Here is a 21,354-nt window from a genome sequence, read left to right as displayed (position 1 = left end):
CCCCCAATACCCTGATTTAATGAAATATGCCATTTAGTATGCTTCACCATAACTAGTTTCTTCAAATCTCCAAAGTGCTTGGCATTCAGCCAATTTCACTATAGACATTATTGCATCATTCATCACTCTCAGATCTGTTATATTTACTCAATGTATAATATTGGTAAATATGCAGCATGGTTTATAATAGGATGCATTAGGCTTGCAAGTAGTCAACAAGAACCCAATATTCCCAGCCTTTGCAGTAGGTAGATCTTCTATGTAGGCCATCATGAAAAAAAACCAGCATTAGCTTGCTTCTTTGTCATGCCCAATGACGAAACATAGCAGTTGAAGTAAAGGATGGTCGATTGAAATCTTCCGCAGCATATAGACTCCACGTACAATAAAGAGGATTGCTGAACTCCAGGATCCCAGGAAATTGTTGTATAAGGATCACTTATCCTCGTTATTACAGAAGAACCAGTGCCTCATGGAAAACCCCATTAACAGCAATAGCGAACATGTACCATGTTCTATCAGTAATAAACCAGGCTTCTCAAATTTCAGCGTCCCACGCAATGGAAAGTTGGCCATTTCATTTCCTTTATAGAGGAGAGTGAGTCATGGTGCGAGTATGGCACGCTTTGCACAGAGGTGGTCTTCCTTGAGCAATAAATATTTCGAGCTAAGTTACTCTGAGAAGAGTATTCGATCTGCGATAGATACTTTATTACACAAACGCATTATTTTTTTAACTCGACTCGCTGTCGGAGGGCTATTACTTTTCTGTTCCCGAGCTCTCTACAGATGCTCAAATATACATTAACATGGCCGTGCTGTAAATGGGAGCCATTTTGTGTCGAGCAAAAGGAACAAACGCAGCCGTACGCTCACGTAGGACTATCCGCATAATTTCTACGTTTTCCGGACTTTTCCCACTTACCGAGAGACATGTTCACTTTCGCGTCAATGTCGGTCATGTTCGCGACTATTTATATTGTTACGACGACAATATCTTACGCGAAATATAACTTTTTTTACTTGTATTAAGCGCACGATACAAAACCACCGTCACACTCCACGCCGCGCAATTTATGACTGTTTAGTAGGAAGCGATGGGAGATCGAACAGGAAGCGACGTCAACACCCACTAACGGTAGAAATCGAAACTAATTCAAAATTCAGTTTGAAGCTGTCGAATCTCGGCAGTCGATACATTGTTGACGTTTTTTTAATATAGGTATAAATATTAATATATAATTAATCGTACTGTATAACAATCAATTGTTTAACAGTAATAAAACTAATATATATTATAGTTATTCTTCCATCCACTGATAAAAGTTCAATTTATCTGTAAATCGACATAGCCCACAAAATGACGTTATCATAGAGAAACATGACTATTTATCCATTGCCGTCTAAATTTAGATTAAGTGTTACTATTCTCTACGTTTCTGTACGTACGTACCTAAGCTCCTTCTTTTGCAACATAAAATCTTCTTCACTGTTACTTTTGTTCTTTTACTCTTCCTTCTCCGTATTTTCAAAGTCAAACTACATATTATATTTGATCAACAAGTATAAGAGTAACCAGTCGCCAACAATCATTTTAGAGTCCGACTTCAGATAAAATCATTTTCCTTATATAGAAGCGTGATAGTCGCTCCTAAATATTTACCGAGCGAACCATTTGATAAAGTCATTATTATTTTAATCATTATATTACGTAAGCAACGAAAGTGCTTGAGCCAAAGCTCTAGAAAAATTAAAAGAATGGAAGGTATACAAATTCGCGAAGCTAAACGAGAAGATTGCAAGGCGATCCGTGATTTAATACAGGTAAAATTAGTATAATAAGAAGACACTGGGTATATGTATCGTAAAACACAATGTACAGTTTCTTTCTAACCCCCGCGATAGAGCTTTAGATATTTTCGTTTATCCGTTTATTTTCGTTTGCGTTACGTTATTTCAGGAATTAGCAGATTTTGAAAAAATGCCGGATGGCCCAAAAATTGATGCTAAAGGTGAGGTGCTTTTTATTTTCAAATCTTTTTTTTTTAATATTTATATGAAAATTCTGATTTGAACATCAGGCACTGTCACATTGCCAAAATTTCGTAATGTCTTTGCAGAAATTGGCAGAAAGTTCGGGCAAGTCGAACGGCGCTAAATTAAAGTATGAAAGTAAGTTGCTGTCAGTCGTAATTTATGAATCCCTTTTTTAATTTACCTATTTTAAATTCGTTCGTCATATACCAGCTTTATATTAAGGCACGCCTTAGTTATATTACATTTTAAACCACTAAAGGAAGTGAAACATACACTACAAATTGTAATAACTGCTACTTCATTATTATCAAATATTTCACGTTCACGTTACAGCTCTTGAGGAAGATGGATTCAATTCTGATCGGCCATTATTCTATTGCTATGTGGCCACAGCATCTGAGAGAATAATTGGATATACTGTGTATTATTATACGTACTCAACCTGGAACGGTAAAGCAATGTATCTGGAAGACTTGTATGTCTTACCTGAATTTCGCAAGAAGCACGTAGGTAGTAGCCTCTTTAAAACAGTTGTCAAGGTAAATTTTGGTATACATATATATTTAAAAAAAAATTTTTATTATTAATTCCACGTTGTATTTTTTTTTGTGTAGAAAGCTGCGGATAGCAATTGCTGCAGGCTGGATTTCGCCGTCCTGAATTGGAATCCCGCACGAGAATTCTACAAAAGTATGGGAGCTGTTGACTTGACCGAAAAAGACGGATGGCATCATTTCTCTTTAGAAAACGTAGCCCTTAAGAAACTGGCTGCTGTGAAATAACTATAGAGACTTCATTAACAAAAATTAATATACGGATGTGCTTGTAAATTGTACTAATCGCGTACAAATAAAAGAGATGCATATTGAAATTGAAGAATTGATATTTGAATCTTGTTTTCCTTTAGCGTTCTATTATTATACTTTCATCTAACGCTCATTTGTTTACTTAATTTTGAAGTAAATAGTGCAACGAATTGGTTTTGTGTTTGATTGTGCAATTTAAGAAATGGAAAAGAATTCTGTTTCAATAAATAATTCTAGGAGTAGTACTCTGAAATATAAAGATCAGGTAAAAGGGTGGTTTTAAGTAAAGCACAAAGTTCGATTCTAATTATTTTCGGAATGACAGGACCTCCTGTTGTTTGGATCCAGCAGAGAAAGCACGATACCAATAAATAATGAGATCATTAGTACAGAGAAGCGAGAATATGGAACAGAAAACTACTCGATTGATGCAATAGATTTTGGAATATATGATTTGCTATCAAGTTCATCAGAAAATTCCAGCATCTCTTTCACATCAAGTTTTAATGAAGTACTCTAGTTACAGAACTTGCAACCATAATACACAGTTTATATCCTGATTTCGTATTTCTCCTAGTCCACATCCTCATTAGAGAACTACAGTTGGAGTTCCTGCAAAATTGAATATGATAAACGACAAACGATAATAGACAGTAAATGGGGTGGTTTCGCTTTACATATGAGACTTTGGGATGATGATAATGCTCCTGTAATAAAAGTCAAAACCATTCAAGATTTTGAATTGAGTTTCTCAGAATACACAGGAATCCTCTCCGATAGAGTAGTTGGTGCATGTTCAACATTTTTAAGCAAATCTCCTGAAAATGGATTGTACGTTTTGAGTAAATGCCAGTTAAAAACAATGGTAAAGATTCTTTAATGACAATTATTTATTTATCATCGTCAAGTTTTTCTTTCAGCAGAATCTAAGGGATATTTCTATTCTCCGTTATCATCGTTATATCCAATACTTGGATTTATCTTACAACAATCTTACAGACATAACAGCACTCAGTGATATTCCTTATCTTATGTATCTTAATGTATCACATAATAGACTTCAAAATGTTTTGCGATTTTCGCCACCGTGGTACCTGACCTATGTCAACCTATCTCATAATGACATAACAGTAATAGATGACCTCAGCGAATTTTGGAGTATAGTCAGGCTCGATCTCTCTCATAATGCCATTGAGAATATAACAGGATTACAAAATCTAAAGTGAGCACATACTATTTTTTCTTGCATAAGACAATGTCAAGCGTTACTTCGATTACAGGCATCTTCACTATCTGAATTTGTCTTACAATCTTATTGAGGTAGTAGAAAATTTAGATAAGATGAATATACAGGAATTGAATCTGGAATACAATTGTATAAGCAGTTTTGTGTCACGGGATCCAGAGGATGGAATAAAGACATTACCAAATCTTCGTACCTTGATAATGGGGCACAATAAGATTATGACATTAGAATTCTTTAAAGTTATTCTCTTTGATATTTAGTATTAGATCAAAAATAAGAATAAGAAAAATTAAAACAATATATTTCCAGGGCGCATATGGTCTACGTCTTATAGATTTGAAGTATAACAAGATAGCTGACCTTATGGAAGTTTCTCATTTGAAAAGTTTTGTTTATGAGGTTGATCTCAGAGGTAATCCATGTACAAAGTGGCCAAATTATAGAGACGTACTTTTATTCACAATGCCCAGTGTTATGTATGTGGATGGTGCTGGTGTTTCCATTACTGAAAAGGTATCAGTAATCAATCAATAAATGTTATCAAAGATTGTTTTCTTGAGTTCTCCATACTCTTCAGGTTTCTGCTGCAGAGATGTTTGCACCATCAGTTGAGCTGATATCTGCTCGCAACGTAACAAAATTAGTCTTACTTGAACAACTGAATATACCAAAAATTGATATGCATGTTAGTCCTTACGATGAGGTTAGTCCACCTATAATAATTCTGAGTGGACCATCGACAGTGAAGAAAACATTACTGGCTAAGACAATAGCGAACGCTCTTCCCAAGAGGGTAATAACTAGATGATTTATAAAAGCATTGTTGATCATAAATATACGAGAAGTTAATGACAGGTCAGATTCTGTAGAAATCACACGACCCGCGATGGTCCAGACTGTGAAGAAGATATGGAATGTTTTCACTTTGTAAAACGTGAAGATTTTAATGAAATGGTACGCAGAGGAGAATTCCTTGCAATTCAAGAATTATTGGGACATAGTTATGGATTTCGTAAGTATAAAATATAATAATGTTTTACAATTCGAAGAGAGTTAAAGTATAGAATTCTAACAATTCTGCAGATATTAATGAAATAGCCTTGGTCGCTTCTGAGAAGAAAATTGGTATAACGCAAATGGATCTCTTTGCCACAATACAAATGGAGAGTCGCTATGCAAATACGAAAATGGTAATGGTTCTTACAAAAGATGAGGATTTACATCGTCAATGGATAAAAGACAAATTTGAAATATTCACGTGGATGAAGGATAGCGTGGAGAATCTTCTTGCTGTTAAAATAGGCGGTAGAGTTGGTATTGATAGTGTGGAATCTAGTCTGAGTAAAATGGACTTCATTACTGAGATAGTAAATGATGTGAGAAAATAATTTTTATGAAAATCTTCTACTGCTTTAACTAATGTCGACTAATTTAACATACTTTTCCTTTCATTGTAAAGGTTATTGAAGACCTTGATCTACCAACATATGGTATATGGGTAAGACCACAAGGCACTGGAGCTACCGCAACAGATATTATACTGGAGAGTCAAACATTATTACCAAAAGTAACAGTAACTAGAAGTCAATTAGAATTGGAAGAGAAGAAACATATTACGTTTAGGGGTGAACAACAAGACGATATAACACATACTGTTGGCCCAGTCCAAACATCGGAGGAACAATTTCAAAAGTATTCAGAATTGAAGGTTCTTCTGGATGAGAAATCCAATATAATAATAGAAGATGAAGATTCAAAACGCAAAAAGCAACGTGAAAAAGTATTGTTAAGACGGAGTCAAATGAAATTCGAAGATGCTGAATTTGTACCAATTGAAGAGCTTGATGAGGATTCGAGTGAAGAATCCATTCCACATGCAGTAAATATTCAAAGAAAAAAAATTATTCTTTAAATATAACTCAAACGTAAAATTTATGTCTGATTAATCTATATATTCAGCCTAGGAAGAAAGTGGATCACCCAGACAATTTAAAAGATGAATTTGTGAAAGTTGTTATAGCCTCAAGAAGAATGTACATTGATCACCACTTAAATAATCCTGGATTTTATTCTCTAGTTGTACGTAGTTGCTATTGTCCTTTGTATTCACTATCGTATGGGTATTTGAAGTAACGTTAATTATTTGATTAGTTATTTGTGGATGATTTTAAAAACGCCTTCAACTCCCTGATGGATTTTATTTATGAAGTCTATATAAATCATCCTCTCCGAAAGCCAAGATATGACTTCACAAGTGACAAGTTACCACAGGAGTTAATCAACAACAAAATAACTTTGATAACAAATCAATTCCAAGAGTATGTACTAATTACGTACTTAAGTACAGTAAGACCCGGTTAACGGTCAGGATACTCTCTTAGAATATAGCGCGTTAAACAAAAGAGTTTTAACCGGGATACAGGTAATATAATACTTACAAAGGCGCGTTATAATGAGGCAGAATTGAACAGGATAGCGTTAACCGGGGGAGTCTGAATGTACTACGAAGTTATTGATTCCATTGTTGAGATTATATTTTGCGTTCAAGGCAATTATCCACGGGAAAGATGCAACAGAAAACTTTGAGCACATCCTATGGTCTGACATCTTCGAATGAAGTAATGGATGCCCAAATGACTCTGCAGGAGAAAGATTTCTTTTTCAATATGGAATCCCATTTTTGAGTGGATTATCTTTTAAAGCCGGCTACAGTTGAAATATATTTCTTGTATTTCATATTTCAATTGTTTATTATTAAACAACTTATAAACAATCCATTATACAAATCGATTTTGTTTGTTAAGAAAATATACTCAAATTCTTAGAGATACGTAAATAGAAAATACGTACCAGTAATTAATTATTTCATTACTGCAGAGTATGAACTATAAGTTAACATTGTCTTACGTCTTCTAAAATGAATTAAATTCATACCTTTATTTTTAATCAGTTTTCAAAGATTTAAACAAATTTTCGTGAAAAATCGTGATTACTTAACGTACTTATAACTATAACCTGAGGAACATTTTATTTATATTTAAAATAATATCTTGGCTATTCACATTAAACGTATCTCAAGCATTCTAAACACGTTGACGAGCTTCGTGGTTGAATGTGTGATTCAGAAAAAAGGCGGGGGATTGAACACGATCGAAGAGATGTAAGATTTTCTTTTAAGTTTCACGCAAAATTTGAGAGAAAATTTTACAAAAATATGCGTGAAATAAAACATCTTATATCCCCTTATCGCGTTCTATCTTCTCCCTTTTTTACATGAACCAGTCACACAAATTTTCGAGACAAAAGTCGTTCGAATGTCCAAATATCCACGCTCAAGACATGTCTCGTATGAATAACCACATCAAAAATAACTGAACCGAAAGAGTTCGGCAATAAGTTAAACGTGTATTCACTTTTAATCCTTTTTCTTTGCTATAATATTATGGCAAAAAAGTTTGTATCAAATTTCTGTGCTCCCCGTAGGAACTTGATTCGCGGTGGAGATATTTTCTAACAAATTCCTATCATATTCAATACCCAACAAGGTTCTATGATTGTCAACCGCTAGATTATATGAATTAGTACCGATTTGAGTTAAAGGAACGTGATTTTGATTTACCTTGGCAAGAACAGGGATCCTTTCTGCCTTTGAGTAACAATCCTGAGACCAGTCTCCTCCTTCCTTCATGGATTCCTGATTCTGACCCGTATAAAATCTCGTCAGCTCCAGTATCTTGTGGGTATCAATCCGCTCGACGTCACTGTCACTCTTCGTATGTAGCTTCGCATGATCTTGAAGCTTTTGCCTTTTGTCAAATTGTGCTGAACACAATTCACACCTGGAATATCCGTAGGACTTAATCCAGCTTCTAAACTCTTCTTCAAAGTAAGCCGTGGCGCCTCTTACTTATACTGCATCTTTTTAGCCTCCTTGGCTGTTATCTCTGCAGGGTCGTGTATCTTCTGATGAGCGAATAGATTGTACCGTTCCGCAAAACGTTTTCCGCATAAAGAACAACTGTATGGTTTTTCACCGGTGTGAACTCGCATATGACGTTTCAGATGTGATGTGGATAGTAAGGAAAGATCACAAACCTGTAAAAGAAATATCAAACAATAGATAATATAACTTAATTATTTATAAAACTATGATTTCCTTACGTGACATCTATACGATTTTTGTCCAGTATGTGATAAAGCATGCATGTTGTATGACGTGTGATGCACAAATCTTTTCCCACATAATTCACACTGGTATGGTGTTTCTCCAGTATGAATTGGTAAGTGTCTCATCAGGGCGCCCTTCTGAGTGAAACACTTGTTACAGAAGCTACACTGAAAAGGATTGATACCGTTATGCATCCCCACGTGGATTTCAAGTGCGTGACGGTGTTTATACGCTTGACCACATTTTTCACACATGTATGGCCTTAGGCTAGAGTGGGATTTCATATGAGTTTTTAACTCAGCTGAGGTTCTCCATTTTTTTCCACAGGTAGGACACAGATGATTTAAAGGTTTTAAACTGTATTTAGAAATCCTGCCAGACTTCCGAGATGCTTTGCGATATTCAGACCTCTGTTTAGCAGACTCCTGGTCGAGAGTACTATCATTACCTGACAATATTCAATAGAAGCTTGTTTTAAGTTGCACAGATAAATTAAGATCTCTTGAAAATATTGTAAGTTTTGTTATTACATACGTTTTAGACTCTCTGCATTTTCTTTGACTTCTGTTAAAGATTCGCTAGATTCCTTCCACTCAAAGTCATCTTGTTCCTCCATTTCTGACATGCGTAACACTTCTTCAGGGAAGATACAATCGTCCTGAGTAAAATCTATTGTTTCTCCTTGGCATGGTTCTGTCGCGATCACGATAATATCCTTCTCGTTTACATGGATGTCCATGGCATGAATATTTGCCAAGGAGATGCTTTCAAAGCGCTCCCTACACTTTTCACAATAATATGGACGAGAACCACCGTGTTTTATTATATGAATCTTGAGATCGGTGGCTGATTTAAATAATCTACTACAAGTTCTACACTGTTTGTTATAAAGAGCCATTTTCTCATGACGACTTAAAATAGATTTTTTATCAATTAATAGATTCGACGATTCCTTAAACGTGTGAAAGTCATCTTCTTTCGAATCAAAAGAATTTGTATGATTGTTATTCAGAAACTCTTTCTCAATGGACTTCTTATTATTATCAGTATTCAGTCTCTTTAGTTTATCAGAATTACTATTCTGTATTTCATGTGTTAGAATTAATGTGTCTTGTAAATGTTTTTGCAATGAAGATTCATTGATGACTCTTGCAAAAGTCTCTTCGCTTTCTTTTATCAATTGATCATCTACAATAGCTACATGTTGTTCTGAAGTTTGCTGGGGTTCCTGAGTAAATGTGCTGAGATCTGATACATTCGGTTCACTATGTAATGTTGCATTAATGTCTAATTTATCTTCCACCAAACTCTCCAGAAAGATTTTATCTTGGGTGACGATTTCTTCACACGAAGAATTACTTTGAAGTTTCTTCTCACTGTCAGAATTATACACTTTGAGTATTTCACAGCGGATATTTGCGACAGTCCATTGTGCTTGTTCCAGCATCTGGAATAGATGATGGCATCTTGAACAGACATATGAGCTACGTAGACCAGACTCAGTGGACTGCAAAACACGCTGCACAAAACTTGCTAATAATTCTCCATTTCGTGGCATAGACGTATAGAAGACATTTGTACAGCTGGTATCTTCCAGATTTAACTCACATACAAGGCAAATCAGCTTGGGCGTAGTCATTATGTTCACCTTAACCTATAGTAATAGTATCATGATACTAATTCAACTTAAATATTTTTTGATAACCTTAGGCTAATGCTTAGAAATCCATCCTTTGTACTTTCTTCTTTAATACGATTTTTATAAATCTTTAACAATAAAAGTGATACATGTCCTATTGTACCTTTCTCATGGGGCAGTGCAACAGTACTTTTTGAAAACATTTAATTTCCTTTTTTAATCCATTAATTGTTACGAATTTGTTTAAAGGAACATGTAAATTATTGTATGAAAAATACAACCGTGAGAGACTTGGATCTTAATATTTCTTAATAATCTCAATTTTGTACAGCCCTGGCTTGTCAAAACACACTAGCCTCCTCATACTTTCACAGTTTACTTGAGCTCATTTATATTTTTCTCCATCGTGCATTATCTCAGTTATATCACTTCCCTTTAAGACGGCGAATCTTCAAGGATCGGAAAATCTCTTTCTTTCTCAGATACACCAGGTTGAAAGTTCCTCCAACGGAATAAATTCCTCCCATTCCGCCATATTGCAACAGCTTCCATTTTCTTCTTGTACGTAGTGTCATGCGCCAAGCACTGTAGCAAAATAAAAGTTGTACACTTTTAAATAATTTTTTTATTTGACAACAGAAATGCACGTATATACTGTTGATATTACCATACTACATATGTTGTAATACAAAAATAAAACTTATATAAGTATAAATATTTGTGTGGAGTTTTCTCTATTTTACTCATTATATACCAAGACAAGAACAGCTGCAATGCAAAGGCACAAGAGTTTGTAATTTTATGACTACAATTATTTTTCAAAAAGTTTGTACTCTGTGCATTAAGCATCCCATTTCTTAGTCCATTTGTAATAATTCTTCTATATCAGATTCAAGATCGGAATCTTGTGATTTGGATAATTTATTATTTTCCAATGTCAACGAAAGTGATTCTGCACTTTTTCCTGCTCTTGGTGCTGGCTGTGGTGCTGATTTTTCATTTCTATTTCCAAATCTTCCTGGTGAGCGAACAGCAGGACTTTCCAAAATTAAACTAGCTACATTCATAGAACTTAAATATTGATTATTATCCTTTGATTCTTCTAATTTTGCTTTCGTTGAAAGCATGGCTTCTATTGCTCCCACTGGTTTTCGTCTTGACAAACTTAACTGAAAATAATTGGTCTTATTAGAAAGATAATTGATTATAATTTTAATTAAAAAACAAAGAATCACTTACTTGCTCTTCAATTTTCTTTGATATCTGGGCAATTTTTTCACTCTGATGCGATTTCAGAAGGATACGTTGTTCCGAAATTTTTGCTGAAGATTCAAGAGGTGTCTGATCCTTTTCATCCGAGATGCTGAAAATTTATTAATTGTACACACTGCTTTTGAATTTTTTGATCGTTATATATACCTAGAAATATTCCAATCCTCATCCTCATCAATATCTCTTTTTTCTACATCATATTCAGGAAATAATTTGCCCAACGATTTCTTCCTCACTTCATCCTTCTCTGGAATTTCTTTTTCCAAATCAAAAATAACTTTTTTTTTAACAAGGCTGCCTACCGAACCAGTTGCTGATTTTAAAACACTCTTGTTTCCTTTTGGCGAAACTGGTAAACTTCTCGCCTTTTCATCTCCCAATATTTTACTATCAGATTCATCTGTATTCGTTGCGTAAGATTCTTGCATCATGTTCACTAAATGTTTATTGGGCGTTGAAGTCACTTTAATACCTGTTAATTCGAAAGGGGTTTTCGAATTTTTAGATTCTTTCAAAAATTCTTTGACACTTTCGTAAGAGCGCGATATTGGTTTTCCATCTTTGGAAGGACTTTCCCTAAAACTTTGCATAACTTTCGTTCTGGATGTTAATACTGTTCCACGATCAGATGCGGAAGAGATATTTTCCAAAATTCTTGACGACTGAGATGAGTCACGAACCCTTTGTTGTTCGATATTACGTATGTCTGTGTCTTTCATTTTTCTTGGCAATAAGTCTAGACGGCCTTTTTGCCTTGACATTGTCTCCCGTGTAGAATTAATATGCGACTTCAAAACTGGTACTCGAGTATCTGTAAAAGGATTTATATATATATTTTATACTACCATTAATTTAATATCATATTATTTTAGTACCTTCGTTTTTTCTGCCATCTCTTTGATAATTCAATGCATTCATCGCTTTTGTCTTCACGTTGTTCATTAATTTATTTAACGGTGATTTTTTTGATGTTTCAATATTTTTTGATTTCTTTTTCTTGATTGTAAGTCTCTGCGTAAGTTCCTGAACGATTTTATGTTTAATTTGTTCATATTTGGTGAATTTCTGTAAAGAAAAATTATAGCCAATTTTATTCATTTATTTTTATGAGATTTATTATACCGTTGTTGATTTACCTTGGCGTTTATACTTTGATGATGTTTTACGATGTCCATTTTCTGTTTGTACGTAGCTCTAGGAATTCCATTCCATTCAGGATCAATTCCTAAATCCCTTAATTTACTTTGGAATAAGCCTAATATGTTTTCACGCACTTCTGGTAATAACAGAGCGCGTTCTTGTGCGTCATTTGTACAATTTTTTCCAAGAGTTTCTCCAACAAAACTCTCTTCAGAACTTCCGCTCTGAGAGTTACTTTCCGAATTAGTTTCCGATTCCGTTGCTTCAGATTCTGAATCTTCTTCACTCTCAGGTCGACTTTCACTTGATTCACTTGTGGAGCTTTTCCATTTTTTCTCATCCTGCATGGACTTCTCCAAAGGTACCCTGTCCAGCTTTTCCTTTTTTGATTCATATTCCTTCATACTTATCTGCTCTGCTTTCAAATTGTTGCCGTTGTTGCTCAACCGAGCCAAGGAAGTATTTCTATTATGTTTATGCATCTGATGCTTGTCATCATTAGCTCTAAACGTTTCAACAATATCTTCTCTATAACTAATTCTATTAGGACTGTGCTGAGAGACCGTCTCATGCCGACTTGACCTTATAGAATTCAAGTCTAGGTCCTCGACAATATTTCGAGATCTACCCACACTGTCCGATATCCTTTGACTGCGATCATTTCCAGACTCCATATCAGAATTCTCATATTTCTTTATAAGGTTTGAGTCATCCTGTAAAAACTGTTTCCGTGAGATCCGGGGAACCTTCTTCCCTTGGGAATCTTGACTAGAAGGAGTCTCCAGGTTCTCCAAAACTACATCAGTATCTATCAGAGATTTTTTTCGCTCTCTGATACTGTTACTGTATCTTATCCTCTGTTTATTGAATTTCTGATCCCGATCTTTTTCTGCTTTATCCAATCCTTGTTGAGTCCTATGAGCATCTTGAATCTCCCGAGAAATATTATTTAACTGTTCCCCCTGGACTGAAAGTATCTGTGACTGACTCTTAGAAAGTTTCTCCAATTCATCCACTTTTTTCTCGTATTCTTCCCTGATATGATGAGCTGTATCCTGAGTTAATTTTAACTGGGATAATAGATTTGCAATATCTTCTCGATGACGAGTTTCCAAATGCTGTAATTTAGATGTCCAATAGTGCTCCTGAGCCTGGAGTTTATCTTGTACATTCTCCACGTCTGGAGTTAAACGTTCTTGGAGTTGGTCACGCAACCTTTGAATTTCTTTCTCCTGTTGTCGAACCAATTCCTTAATATGATTGTTGGAGAATTCATCTTCATAGTTTCTCATCGGAGTAAAGTTTCTATCCTTTTGCTTCAAACTTTGGATCTCATTGAAGAGCATACTTTTCAGACTGCTTATCTCATCTTGATATCTTCTATGTTGCTCCTCTAATCTTATATCACGTTCCCTGTCTTCTGTCTGCAATTCATTTTTTGTGATTCTCATTCTTTCCTCGCGTTCAGCTCTGAGACCCTCTAAACTCTTATCAGATTCATATCTGATAACTCTTTCAGTCTGGTTAAGCCTCTCTTTAAGAGTTTTTATTTCATTATGCAGTTTCTCTGTTTCCATTCGATATTGCTCATGTACTGGTGAACTGGTGATATTCGGCTCTGCTAAGTTCGGATGGCGACGTGCAATATGTGCCGCCACAAAAATCGCAGAAATAAATGTTTTTGTACAGTGTGGACACTAGACAGAAATTTCAAATATCATTAGAAAATAAAAATGTCTATTTTACATATCAACACTACAGGAACTACGTTAACAAAATGAGACAGCACTTATTATGCAACTTGGAATATCATTAGGATAAACCCTACTTTGAATAATAGCTTACACCACACAATTCAAGATAATGGCTCTAGTACCATGCTAATTATTACAAAAAGTAATTGACTTAGTACAAAGTAATGAAAGAACAGAAAATAAATACTTTGTGAAGTTCTCCATGTGAATCACCAATTTTAGTCTCAATGATTCTTAGCTTCTCTCGTAAATCTTTAACAGTTTCCTCCAAAGAGAGGTTATCTTTCTTTAGTTTTGCATTATCCTCCAGTTTTGATCTTAGCTCGTCCTTTAAGATAACAACGCTATGATCCAAATACTGTTTGCAGTACAATAAATACTCTACTGCCAGCTGCGCTATACGAAAGAGTTTCACAAAATTTGGATCCAAAATCTTCACGTCATATTCACTTTCTAAACAGTAATCAACAACATTATTAACATTCTCATCGACAGTTGAAAAATCTCTCTCTCGGATGACTCTATCAATATCAATAGAACCTAAAAGAAATTCACTGCGATTAGAATTCTTTTAGATATAAAAAATCTTTATAAATAAAATTTCGTGATAAATACTTATTCGATTCCAGTCAACGCGGACTCGACTTCTGTGCATGTTAAAATAAAATCCTGATTCTCTAGCAAGTTTTGGAAAATCATGACACCAATTGGTGCCAGCTCTAAATGAAAAAGCCATACTTATTTTTTTTAAATAGTATAAAATTATTACTCTACTATTACAAGATCAATTATACACCATCTGATTACATGCTCCTGCAGAAATATTATATAAGGATGACAAGCATGTTTTTACTATTTTATCTACGCTGATGTAAACAATCAGTTACGCCATTTGCTTTTTCCTGTGACAGCTGGAAATGTCAAACACCTTTTGACACGATCTGTACAGACAAATTGAATTGGACAATTTTATACCAACCAATAAGATGCCTATTTTCTAAAAACGATATGTCAAAATTCATAAAAATGAGACTATTGAATTTGAAATCATTCTAACCGGTGAGTGGTCGATAATAAGTTTAATTAATTATAATTTATTATGAGCAATGATTCCTAATAAATGCATATAGTGCTTCAACATTTTCGAGTACTGAAAATAACGAAAAGATATAAATACTAAAAACCTTTCTATTGATGACATATTGTAAGCGAAGGAATATTGAATTTCTTTAATTACAATTAAATTTATCATTATTACGTATTAACTACTTTCGGATATATTCTATCAATCTCTACTAAACTATGTGTCTCTACCAGTCTCTATTAAACTACATACAATCGATTGAGACACAACCATACCCGAGTGAATTTTTTATACGCTTAATTTAAAGTCTTACTTCAAATTGTGCAATCACGATTTTATCCTTGCTAATGCTTATCAGATACATTACGAAAGAGACACGATTTTGTCTGTATATATCGATAATGCTCGAATTTCATTCTCAAGAGTATAGTACTGATAAAAAACAACTTGTGTACATAAGTATTATGTCCCTGAGTAATAAATTGTCACATTACCGATATGTAACGGGTACTTTGGGTGTACTGGGAAGATGTCCTCAGTTTACAGTAAGTTGACCACATAAATAATAAGTCACGATGACGTAGTTTTTTTCTCGTTACCTAACTTTCTGCACTTTTCGAAAAGTGCAAATTCCTGTTGAATGATATTTTAAAGTAACCAATGAGAACTTGCATTTTTGAAAAGTGAAGAAAGTTTAGGTAACGAGGAACAAACCTAATGATTTATAAGATTTACAATATTCATAACAAATCATTTTCACTTACACCACTTATTGTAAAAGATAAAAGAACAGACTCCAGATGATCATCAGTGATTAGGATCTTAGTTATTGAATGCTGATTGGCGGAAACGATATGATAGCGTTTCTTTTGACCAATGAGATCTCTGTTACAACGACACGTGCCATTACCCCCGCCACTTTACAAATTTCGATTTTTCTACACAGTGCTACCAGCCTATAATGGTCAGGCTTGGTCAGTCTTGCTAAGGTTGCCGAGTGTTGTGTATGAGGGTTCACGCTGGCGGTGGTGGAGTTGAGGTTAATTCGCATAAAATGCTAGTGTAACTGTAGTTTTACACCTCTGTTAAAAAAAAATAAATTATATTCTTTTCTGTATGACGCACCGTAGCTGAAGATGGACAGTAGCAAAAAGTTCAATAACCCGAATCCCATAAACGATGCTAATCCTTTTAGCAGATTGATATTCTGGTGAGAACCTTTGTTCAACTTATATTACGTCACGTTCAGTCACTATACTTTTGAAGCTCGTTGTTTCAAAGTTAATTTATAAAACCATTGTGGAAAAGAATTTTGTAATCTTAAGATATAGTTTCCCATTATTTAGATACTTTATGGAAGTCTTTTTTTTGCATATCTCTCTAATGCTTTTATGTTGCATACTATAAGCTGTTTATGATATGCCTATGTTATTAAATAATAATCATATATGTATTATCAAACTGAGTATATCATTCATTGCTCTCATTGTTATCCTTCTTTTGTTCTTTGTATATACCAGTATATAACCAATATCCATTTTTGTTCGTGTATATTCATATACATTCGAGGTTTTAACAAATGTTCCATATTTATGGTGATTTATGGAAATCTTATTATCAGGACATAATACAGATCTTAGCACTTGATGCTTCTAGAAGTTTTCTTAAGAGAAACCATAATCGATTTTGACACAACATGCATCACATGAACAAGGGAAAACGCTAAGAATCGCTGTACGGAACAATCTCGTGATTGAAAAGTTTTTCAGTCGAGCAATTGATCCCAATCAATCTCAATCGAAGCCTTCCGAGAACGTGTCGGCCTTCGTCCAATTTCCTAATTAATCTTTACATAATGGATAAAATATATATGAACATAATTAATGACTGCATTGATCGAAATTTTTCGATAAAATCTGGTTCGGGTGAATCTTATGCTTATTAGATTTGTTAGATTCTATCGAAAGGATTCGATTGCAAATTTTTCGGATTCAAAATCTTTTCGACTCACGATTTCTACCGATTTTTATTATCCGTGTGATAAATTTGGCTGTTTAAAAATCGAGTAAGGTTCATCCTTAAGCTCTGTAAACAGTGAAACAAATAAAGTATTTTATTCACTCTTGTAGATTTTACTATCATAATAGATATCAGAGACTGTTAATGGAGCCTTGTTATTTGCTGAAGAATTATAAGGCACACTGTAGAATTTGTCTAACTCATTTTTTATTGTTTAAAGACTTATTATCTGTGACTATAAATTGTCTGTATTATATTAGGTTTAAGAATAAATATGTTTTAATCTTTAAATATTTTTACAAGGCTTTGCTCTTTTATAATTTCTACTAAGAAATTGTCTCATAATGGTCCAGACTAATAAGTTTGATATAAATTATATATATATATATATATATATATATATATATATATATATATATATATATATATATATATATATATATATATATATATATATATATATATATATATATATATATATATATATATATATATATATATATATATATATATATATATATATATATATATATATATATATATATATATCCCTTTTGTCAATTCATTAGTTTAAGTTAATCAATAGCCACATGACACAGATCTGTAAACAGGATCAAGTTGAGATAATTTATATAATTTCTGTTTCATTTTATGAGTCATCACTTTATTTGAACCAGAGCTTGAAGTAAATTTATTTTGGTCAAGCAATCTTATTAATTGCAAGTCATTCAGTTTTTTAAGTGATACTAGATTGTATAATGACATAGTGGAACTCTATATTGTAATAATAATTAAATACATAAAGGACTAATTGTATCAAGTAATAACTCTTCAATCATAAATTTGTTTTTTCATATAAGGTGGTTAAAGCCTCTCTTTTCTTATGGAAGGAATCATGATTTGGAGGTGAAAAATCTTTACAATGCACTACCAAGGGACCACAGCGAACGTCTTGGAAATAAATTAGAACGGTCAGTACTGATGTAATACTGTATCTTATATCGTGATACTTTATCAAACAGAAATGACATTTGGTTGACCCTGTTACAGAAATTGGAATGAAGAGCTGAAAAATGCAGAAGAGAAAAAGCGGAATCCAAAACTACTCAATGCACTTATCAAGACTTTCATTTGGTCATACATGTACTATGGAGGATGGATTTTATTATTATCTTGTGTAATAAGGTACTAATTGCTCTTTAAGTTTCTTATAACTGTCATCCTATATGATTATCTTCAAACTTCACTTAATACAATAATCAATCATATTAATTGCAGAGTAGTACAGCCTCATGCTTTGAGTCTTTTAATATCACATTTTACGCCTGGGTCAGACTCTACCCCCCAAAGAGCATACACTTATGCCACTATTGTCATAGTACTGGCAATAATATATACCTTTGTGTCTCACCATTGTAATATGGGACAATTATTAATCGGTATGAGAGTTCGTGTGGCGTGTTCTTCATTAATTTATAGAAAAGTGAGTGATATCTGATTTTGATTGATATTAAATACAAATAATCAGCATTGCATAGATCCACGTAATATTTCATTTACATTTCTATTTTCTATTTAGATTCTACGTCTATCAACATCGGCTGTCGGTAGAACAGCTGGAGGACAAGTAATAAATTTGTTATCAAATGACGTAGCTAGGTTCGATAATCTGTTCATGTTTCTTCATTATATTTGGATAATGCCAATTCAAGCAATGTTAATTGGCTTTTTTATATGGCAAAGTGTGGGCATTGCTGCTCTAGCCGGATTAGTTTTGATCACTTGTCAAACAATTCCAGTACAAGGTCAGCATTGTGTCGCTTAATAATAATTACGACCATTATTCCTGTCGAACTTATTCTTATTCTCTCCCCATATCGTTTTCTATGCTATTAACACAACTATCACCTTACAATAATACAATTGTTCTATAGGCTATATGAGCAAGTGGACCTCAAAGCTTCGATTAAAAATTGCTCTCAGAACAGATGAAAGAGTCCGGCTAATGAGTGAAATTATTGGTGGAATTCAGGTTATTAAAATGTACACCTGGGAGAAACCGTTTGAGAAGCTTGTGTCAATGGCTAGAATGTAGGTATTGATACATTCATTGATCTAGAAGTTTGCATTAATTATTAGTTACGTGTGTCATGATATGACTATGATAACCACAGAATGCATTTGAAACTATACGTCATGTTAAAGATATTAATCTGCACTTGGCCTTTGTTGGGCCACTGGGAAACTCTAAATTTTATATGCAGTTAAAGCTTAAAGGTATTACATAACATTGCAAATTTAATATGAGTAGAATTTTATTGATTAAAAAAATAGGATGATAACGATCAGGCTTAAATATGCCAAGCTGATTATAATCAGCATAGAAATTCTTAACGGAGGAAAACAAATATTTTTTTGTTTGAGTTCACTCCAAATGTTTATAATTTTTATGTATCTTATTTATTTCTTCCAGATATGAAGTCAAGGTTCTCACTTTGAATTCTTACTTAAAAGGTTTCAATCTCGCAACTTTTGTGTTCACGGAACGAACTACACTTTTTTTTACCCTAATGACATACGCTCTAATGGGTAACGTTATATCAGCTGATAAGGCCTTCTCAATTGCACAATACTTCAATATTCTTCAAGCAACTATGGCTATTTTTTATCCTCTGGCAGTATCATCAAGTGCCGAAGCCTTAGTTTCTATCAAGCGATTACAAGTAAGTTTGACTTGTCTATACACCAATTGATTATAGTTATATGAACCACACTTCAGTAACTCGTGCGTCACTCAGTTAATTTCTAGAGTACTATTTCTGCCAATCGATTGTACTGGACATTTAATGAAATCGATTCTGACTAAAAATAGAGAATAATCTCTTTACTGCCATATTCATAACTTGTTAATGATAACAAGCTTTATTGTTTAATAGATTAATATAAATTATTTTCAAAACATCCGTAGTCATCCGTAGTCCGTAAGTGTATATAATGCTGATTTCTTAAATTGAGTAACTTCTTATTGGGATGGTATAGGCAAAAGACTTCAAACTTTCTTATTAACATATCTACTGGGCAAATACTAAAATTTATTCACTCTGTATTTACAACTGTGTAAACATGACTTTTACTCTTAGTAATACTGTTTAACTGATTATTGTGCCTTGTAATATTTATGACATACCAAAGTAACAGTTGTGGACTGAATTTATAGTAGTGTTCTAAACAAATAAGACTCTTCTATTAAACTAATAAGAATATCTGATACTTTGTTTGAAGGATTTTTTAATGTTGGATGAAAATGTGCCTTCATTAACATCACAACCTTCCAATGAAAAAGTCGGAGTGACAGTGAAAGATGTCACGGCTTCCTGGACGGAAAAATCAATCTCGAATACCCTTCACAAAGTAAACTTAAAAATTCCACCGGGAAAACTTTGTGCGATAGTGGGACCAGTTGGATCTGGCAAGGTAAATATGCAAGAAGGACTTGAAAATAAATAATTAAAAAATATTGTACAAGTAGTATCTGCATATATAACAATTAAAAATATGTCCTATTACTTGTTTTATTCGGTTGCAGAGTTCTTTCCTTCAATTGATGCTTGGGGAACTACAACCATCCCAAGGAAAGGTTATTGCAGGGGGTATTGTTTCATATGCTAGTCAGGAAGCATGGCTATTTTTAGGCACGGTGAGGAATAACATCCTCTTTGGCTTACCATACGACAAAGACAAATATAAAAAAGTAACAGAAGTCTGTGCTCTTGTCAAAGACTTTGAACAGTTCCCTCAGGGTGATAAAACGTTCGTAGGAGATCGAGGTAATTCTCTAAGCGGTGGACAACGTGCTCGAATTAATTTAGCCAGGTACGATCAGAGCTACTTTTTTAAAAAATTTATTCAATCATATATATTGTAGTCCTGCGTGGTTACTCAAAAATCCACCACTTGATCATGCCCGTAAGATCATCATTGACATTCATACACAGACTAGAAATAGCGTGCGAATGAGTAACAGTAAAAATTAGTCAGCATTCTATAACATTAATTCTTTACATAACAGTTGTAACGTAATTCTTTAAACTTAACTTTTGACCCGACACCCATAGCAAAACATATGAGAACGACTATCTTCGAGAACCAACCTACGTTACCTTCGGCCGTCCACCCGTCGTTCGTGCAT

At 33.8% G+C, this 21,354-nt stretch overlaps 6 protein-coding genes across 19 annotated transcripts in view; 3 read left to right on the top strand and 3 right to left on the bottom strand.

The window, feature by feature from the left end:
- Window positions 1-1,089, bottom strand: part of LOC107274820 — a 4,223-nt gene extending 3,134 nt beyond the window's left edge. For 2 of the 7 annotated variants that reach the window (XM_025079692.1, XM_015754366.2), the window contains exons 1-2: window positions 385-1,089; window positions 48-257 (exon numbers count right to left, since the gene is read on the bottom strand). Coding sequence is in view for 5 of the 7 variants with exons in the window: in XM_015754366.2 (XP_015609852.1) it covers window positions 48-123 (76 nt within the window). In the remaining 2 variants the exon portion in view is untranslated. Of the gene's footprint in view, window positions 1-47 lie in introns of all 7 variants that reach the window. The other 5 variants (XM_015754367.2, XM_025079693.1, XM_025079690.1 and 2 more) reach the window with 4 other exon arrangements.
- Window positions 1,090-1,439: 350 nt separating this feature from the next.
- On the top strand, window positions 1,440-2,913 carry LOC107274818 (diamine acetyltransferase 2). Of its 3 annotated transcripts, XM_015754364.2 has the most exons (5): window positions 1,444-1,824; window positions 1,961-2,012; window positions 2,121-2,172; window positions 2,371-2,576; window positions 2,652-2,913. In XM_015754364.2, the coding sequence occupies exons 2-5, from the start codon at window positions 1,989-1,991 to the stop codon at window positions 2,817-2,819; spliced, it is 450 nt and encodes a 149-aa protein (XP_015609850.1). In that variant the 5' UTR covers window positions 1,444-1,824; window positions 1,961-1,988; the 3' UTR covers window positions 2,820-2,913. The 3 variants fall into 3 exon arrangements, with proteins under 3 accessions (XP_015609849.1, XP_015609850.1, XP_015609848.1); XM_015754363.2 differs by lacking the exon at window positions 1,961-2,012 and having other exon boundaries at window positions 1,440-1,824; XM_015754362.2 differs by lacking the exon at window positions 2,121-2,172 and having other exon boundaries at window positions 1,446-1,824.
- Window positions 2,914-3,045: 132 nt separating this feature from the next.
- On the top strand, window positions 3,046-6,790 carry LOC107274789. Its single transcript, XM_015754304.2, has 13 exons — window positions 3,046-3,108; window positions 3,169-3,354; window positions 3,421-3,708; window positions 3,767-4,065; window positions 4,124-4,328; window positions 4,399-4,602; window positions 4,667-4,882; window positions 4,945-5,101; window positions 5,173-5,465; window positions 5,549-5,968; window positions 6,049-6,168; window positions 6,241-6,407; window positions 6,638-6,790. The coding sequence occupies exons 1-13, from the start codon at window positions 3,046-3,048 to the stop codon at window positions 6,771-6,773; spliced, it is 2,754 nt and encodes a 917-aa protein (XP_015609790.1). The 3' UTR covers window positions 6,774-6,790.
- A 30-nt stretch (window positions 6,791-6,820) lies between these two features.
- LOC107274813 (zinc finger protein 2) lies at window positions 6,821-10,453 on the bottom strand. Of its 2 annotated transcripts, XM_015754351.2 has the most exons (5): window positions 8,792-10,453; window positions 8,251-8,705; window positions 7,997-8,184; window positions 7,709-7,928; window positions 6,821-7,001 (listed from the first exon to the last, which is right to left on the bottom strand). In XM_015754351.2, the coding sequence occupies exons 1-5, from the start codon at window positions 9,894-9,896 to the stop codon at window positions 6,993-6,995; spliced, it is 1,977 nt and encodes a 658-aa protein (XP_015609837.1). In that variant the 5' UTR covers window positions 9,897-10,453; the 3' UTR covers window positions 6,821-6,992. The 2 variants fall into 2 exon arrangements, with proteins under 2 accessions (XP_015609837.1, XP_015609836.1); XM_015754350.2 differs by lacking the exon at window positions 6,821-7,001 and having other exon boundaries at window positions 7,008-7,928.
- Window positions 10,454-10,503: 50 nt separating this feature from the next.
- LOC107274812 (zinc finger protein Dzip1) lies at window positions 10,504-15,980 on the bottom strand. 5 transcript variants are annotated; one of them, XM_015754348.2, is made up of 8 exons: window positions 15,911-15,980; window positions 14,678-15,003; window positions 14,250-14,602; window positions 12,305-14,005; window positions 12,044-12,233; window positions 11,316-11,979; window positions 11,136-11,259; window positions 10,504-11,065 (listed from the first exon to the last, which is right to left on the bottom strand). In XM_015754348.2, exons 2-8 carry the CDS (start codon window positions 14,796-14,798, stop codon window positions 10,754-10,756), a joined length of 3,465 nt encoding a protein of 1,154 aa, XP_015609834.1. In that variant the 5' UTR covers window positions 14,799-15,003; window positions 15,911-15,980; the 3' UTR covers window positions 10,504-10,753. The 5 variants fall into 5 exon arrangements, with proteins under 5 accessions (XP_015609834.1, XP_015609833.1, XP_024947858.1 ...); XM_015754347.2 differs by lacking the exon at window positions 15,911-15,980 and adding an exon at window positions 15,460-15,834; XM_025092090.1 differs by lacking the exon at window positions 15,911-15,980 and adding an exon at window positions 15,460-15,833 and having other exon boundaries at window positions 14,250-14,515.
- Window positions 15,981-16,080: 100 nt separating this feature from the next.
- LOC107274811 (multidrug resistance-associated protein 4) overlaps window positions 16,081-21,354 on the top strand; it is an 11,001-nt gene continuing 5,727 nt past the window's right edge. The window contains exons 1-10 of the mRNA XM_015754345.2: window positions 16,081-16,185; window positions 16,277-16,356; window positions 18,026-18,136; window positions 18,216-18,350; window positions 18,444-18,648; window positions 18,745-18,970; window positions 19,100-19,256; window positions 19,639-19,888; window positions 20,448-20,639; window positions 20,752-21,038. Of these exons, the coding sequence (XP_015609831.1) occupies window positions 16,153-16,185; window positions 16,277-16,356; window positions 18,026-18,136; window positions 18,216-18,350; window positions 18,444-18,648; window positions 18,745-18,970; window positions 19,100-19,256; window positions 19,639-19,888; window positions 20,448-20,639; window positions 20,752-21,038 (1,676 nt within the window). The 5' untranslated portion in view covers window positions 16,081-16,152. The remainder of the gene's footprint in view (window positions 16,186-16,276; window positions 16,357-18,025; window positions 18,137-18,215; window positions 18,351-18,443; window positions 18,649-18,744; window positions 18,971-19,099; window positions 19,257-19,638; window positions 19,889-20,447; window positions 20,640-20,751; window positions 21,039-21,354) is intronic.

The sequence above is a fragment of the Cephus cinctus genome, unplaced genomic scaffold (genome assembly GCF_000341935.2).
Source record: "Cephus cinctus unplaced genomic scaffold, Ccin1 Ccin1_scaffold0114, whole genome shotgun sequence".
NCBI classification, from domain to species: domain Eukaryota; kingdom Metazoa; phylum Arthropoda; class Insecta; order Hymenoptera; family Cephidae; genus Cephus; species Cephus cinctus.
Note: the sequence above shows the minus strand (reverse complement) of the source record. Positions and strands in the feature narration are given on the sequence as shown.

Excerpts from the sequence above, each read along its gene's own strand:
- LOC107274818 (XM_015754363.2), top strand. The coding sequence starts at position 1,759 with ATGGAAGGTATACAAATTCGCGAAGCTAAACGAGAAGATTGCAAGGCG. Across the intron at positions 2,173-2,370 it reads CGCTAAATTAAAGTATGAAA|CTCTTGAGGAAGATGGATTC; the intron begins GTAAGTTGCTGT and ends TTCACGTTACAG. Across the intron at positions 2,577-2,651 it reads TCTTTAAAACAGTTGTCAAG|AAAGCTGCGGATAGCAATTG; the intron begins GTAAATTTTGGT and ends TTTTTTGTGTAG.
- LOC107274789 (XM_015754304.2), top strand. The coding sequence starts at position 3,046 with ATGGAAAAGAATTCTGTTTCAATAAATAATTCTAGGAGTAGTACTCTG. Across the intron at positions 3,109-3,168 it reads CTCTGAAATATAAAGATCAG|GACCTCCTGTTGTTTGGATC; the intron begins GTAAAAGGGTGG and ends TCGGAATGACAG. Across the intron at positions 5,969-6,048 it reads AAGAATCCATTCCACATGCA|CCTAGGAAGAAAGTGGATCA; the intron begins GTAAATATTCAA and ends CTATATATTCAG.
- LOC107274813 (XM_015754350.2), bottom strand. The coding sequence starts at position 9,896 with ATGACTACGCCCAAGCTGATTTGCCTTGTATGTGAGTTAAATCTGGAA. Across the intron at positions 8,185-8,250 it reads AAAAATCGTATAGATGTCAC|GTTTGTGATCTTTCCTTACT; the intron begins GTAAGGAAATCA and ends TTTCTTTTACAG. Across the intron at positions 7,929-7,996 it reads GCTAAAAAGATGCAGTATAA|GTGTGAATTGTGTTCAGCAC; the intron begins GTAAGAGGCGCC and ends CGGATATTCCAG.
- LOC107274812 (XM_015754348.2), bottom strand. The coding sequence starts at position 14,798 with ATGGCTTTTTCATTTAGAGCTGGCACCAATTGGTGTCATGATTTTCCA. Across the intron at positions 14,603-14,677 it reads CGTTGACTGGAATCGAATAA|GTTCTATTGATATTGATAGA; the intron begins GTATTTATCACG and ends AATTTCTTTTAG. Across the intron at positions 11,260-11,315 it reads GAGGATTGGAATATTTCTAG|CATCTCGGATGAAAAGGATC; the intron begins GTATATATAACG and ends ATAAATTTTCAG.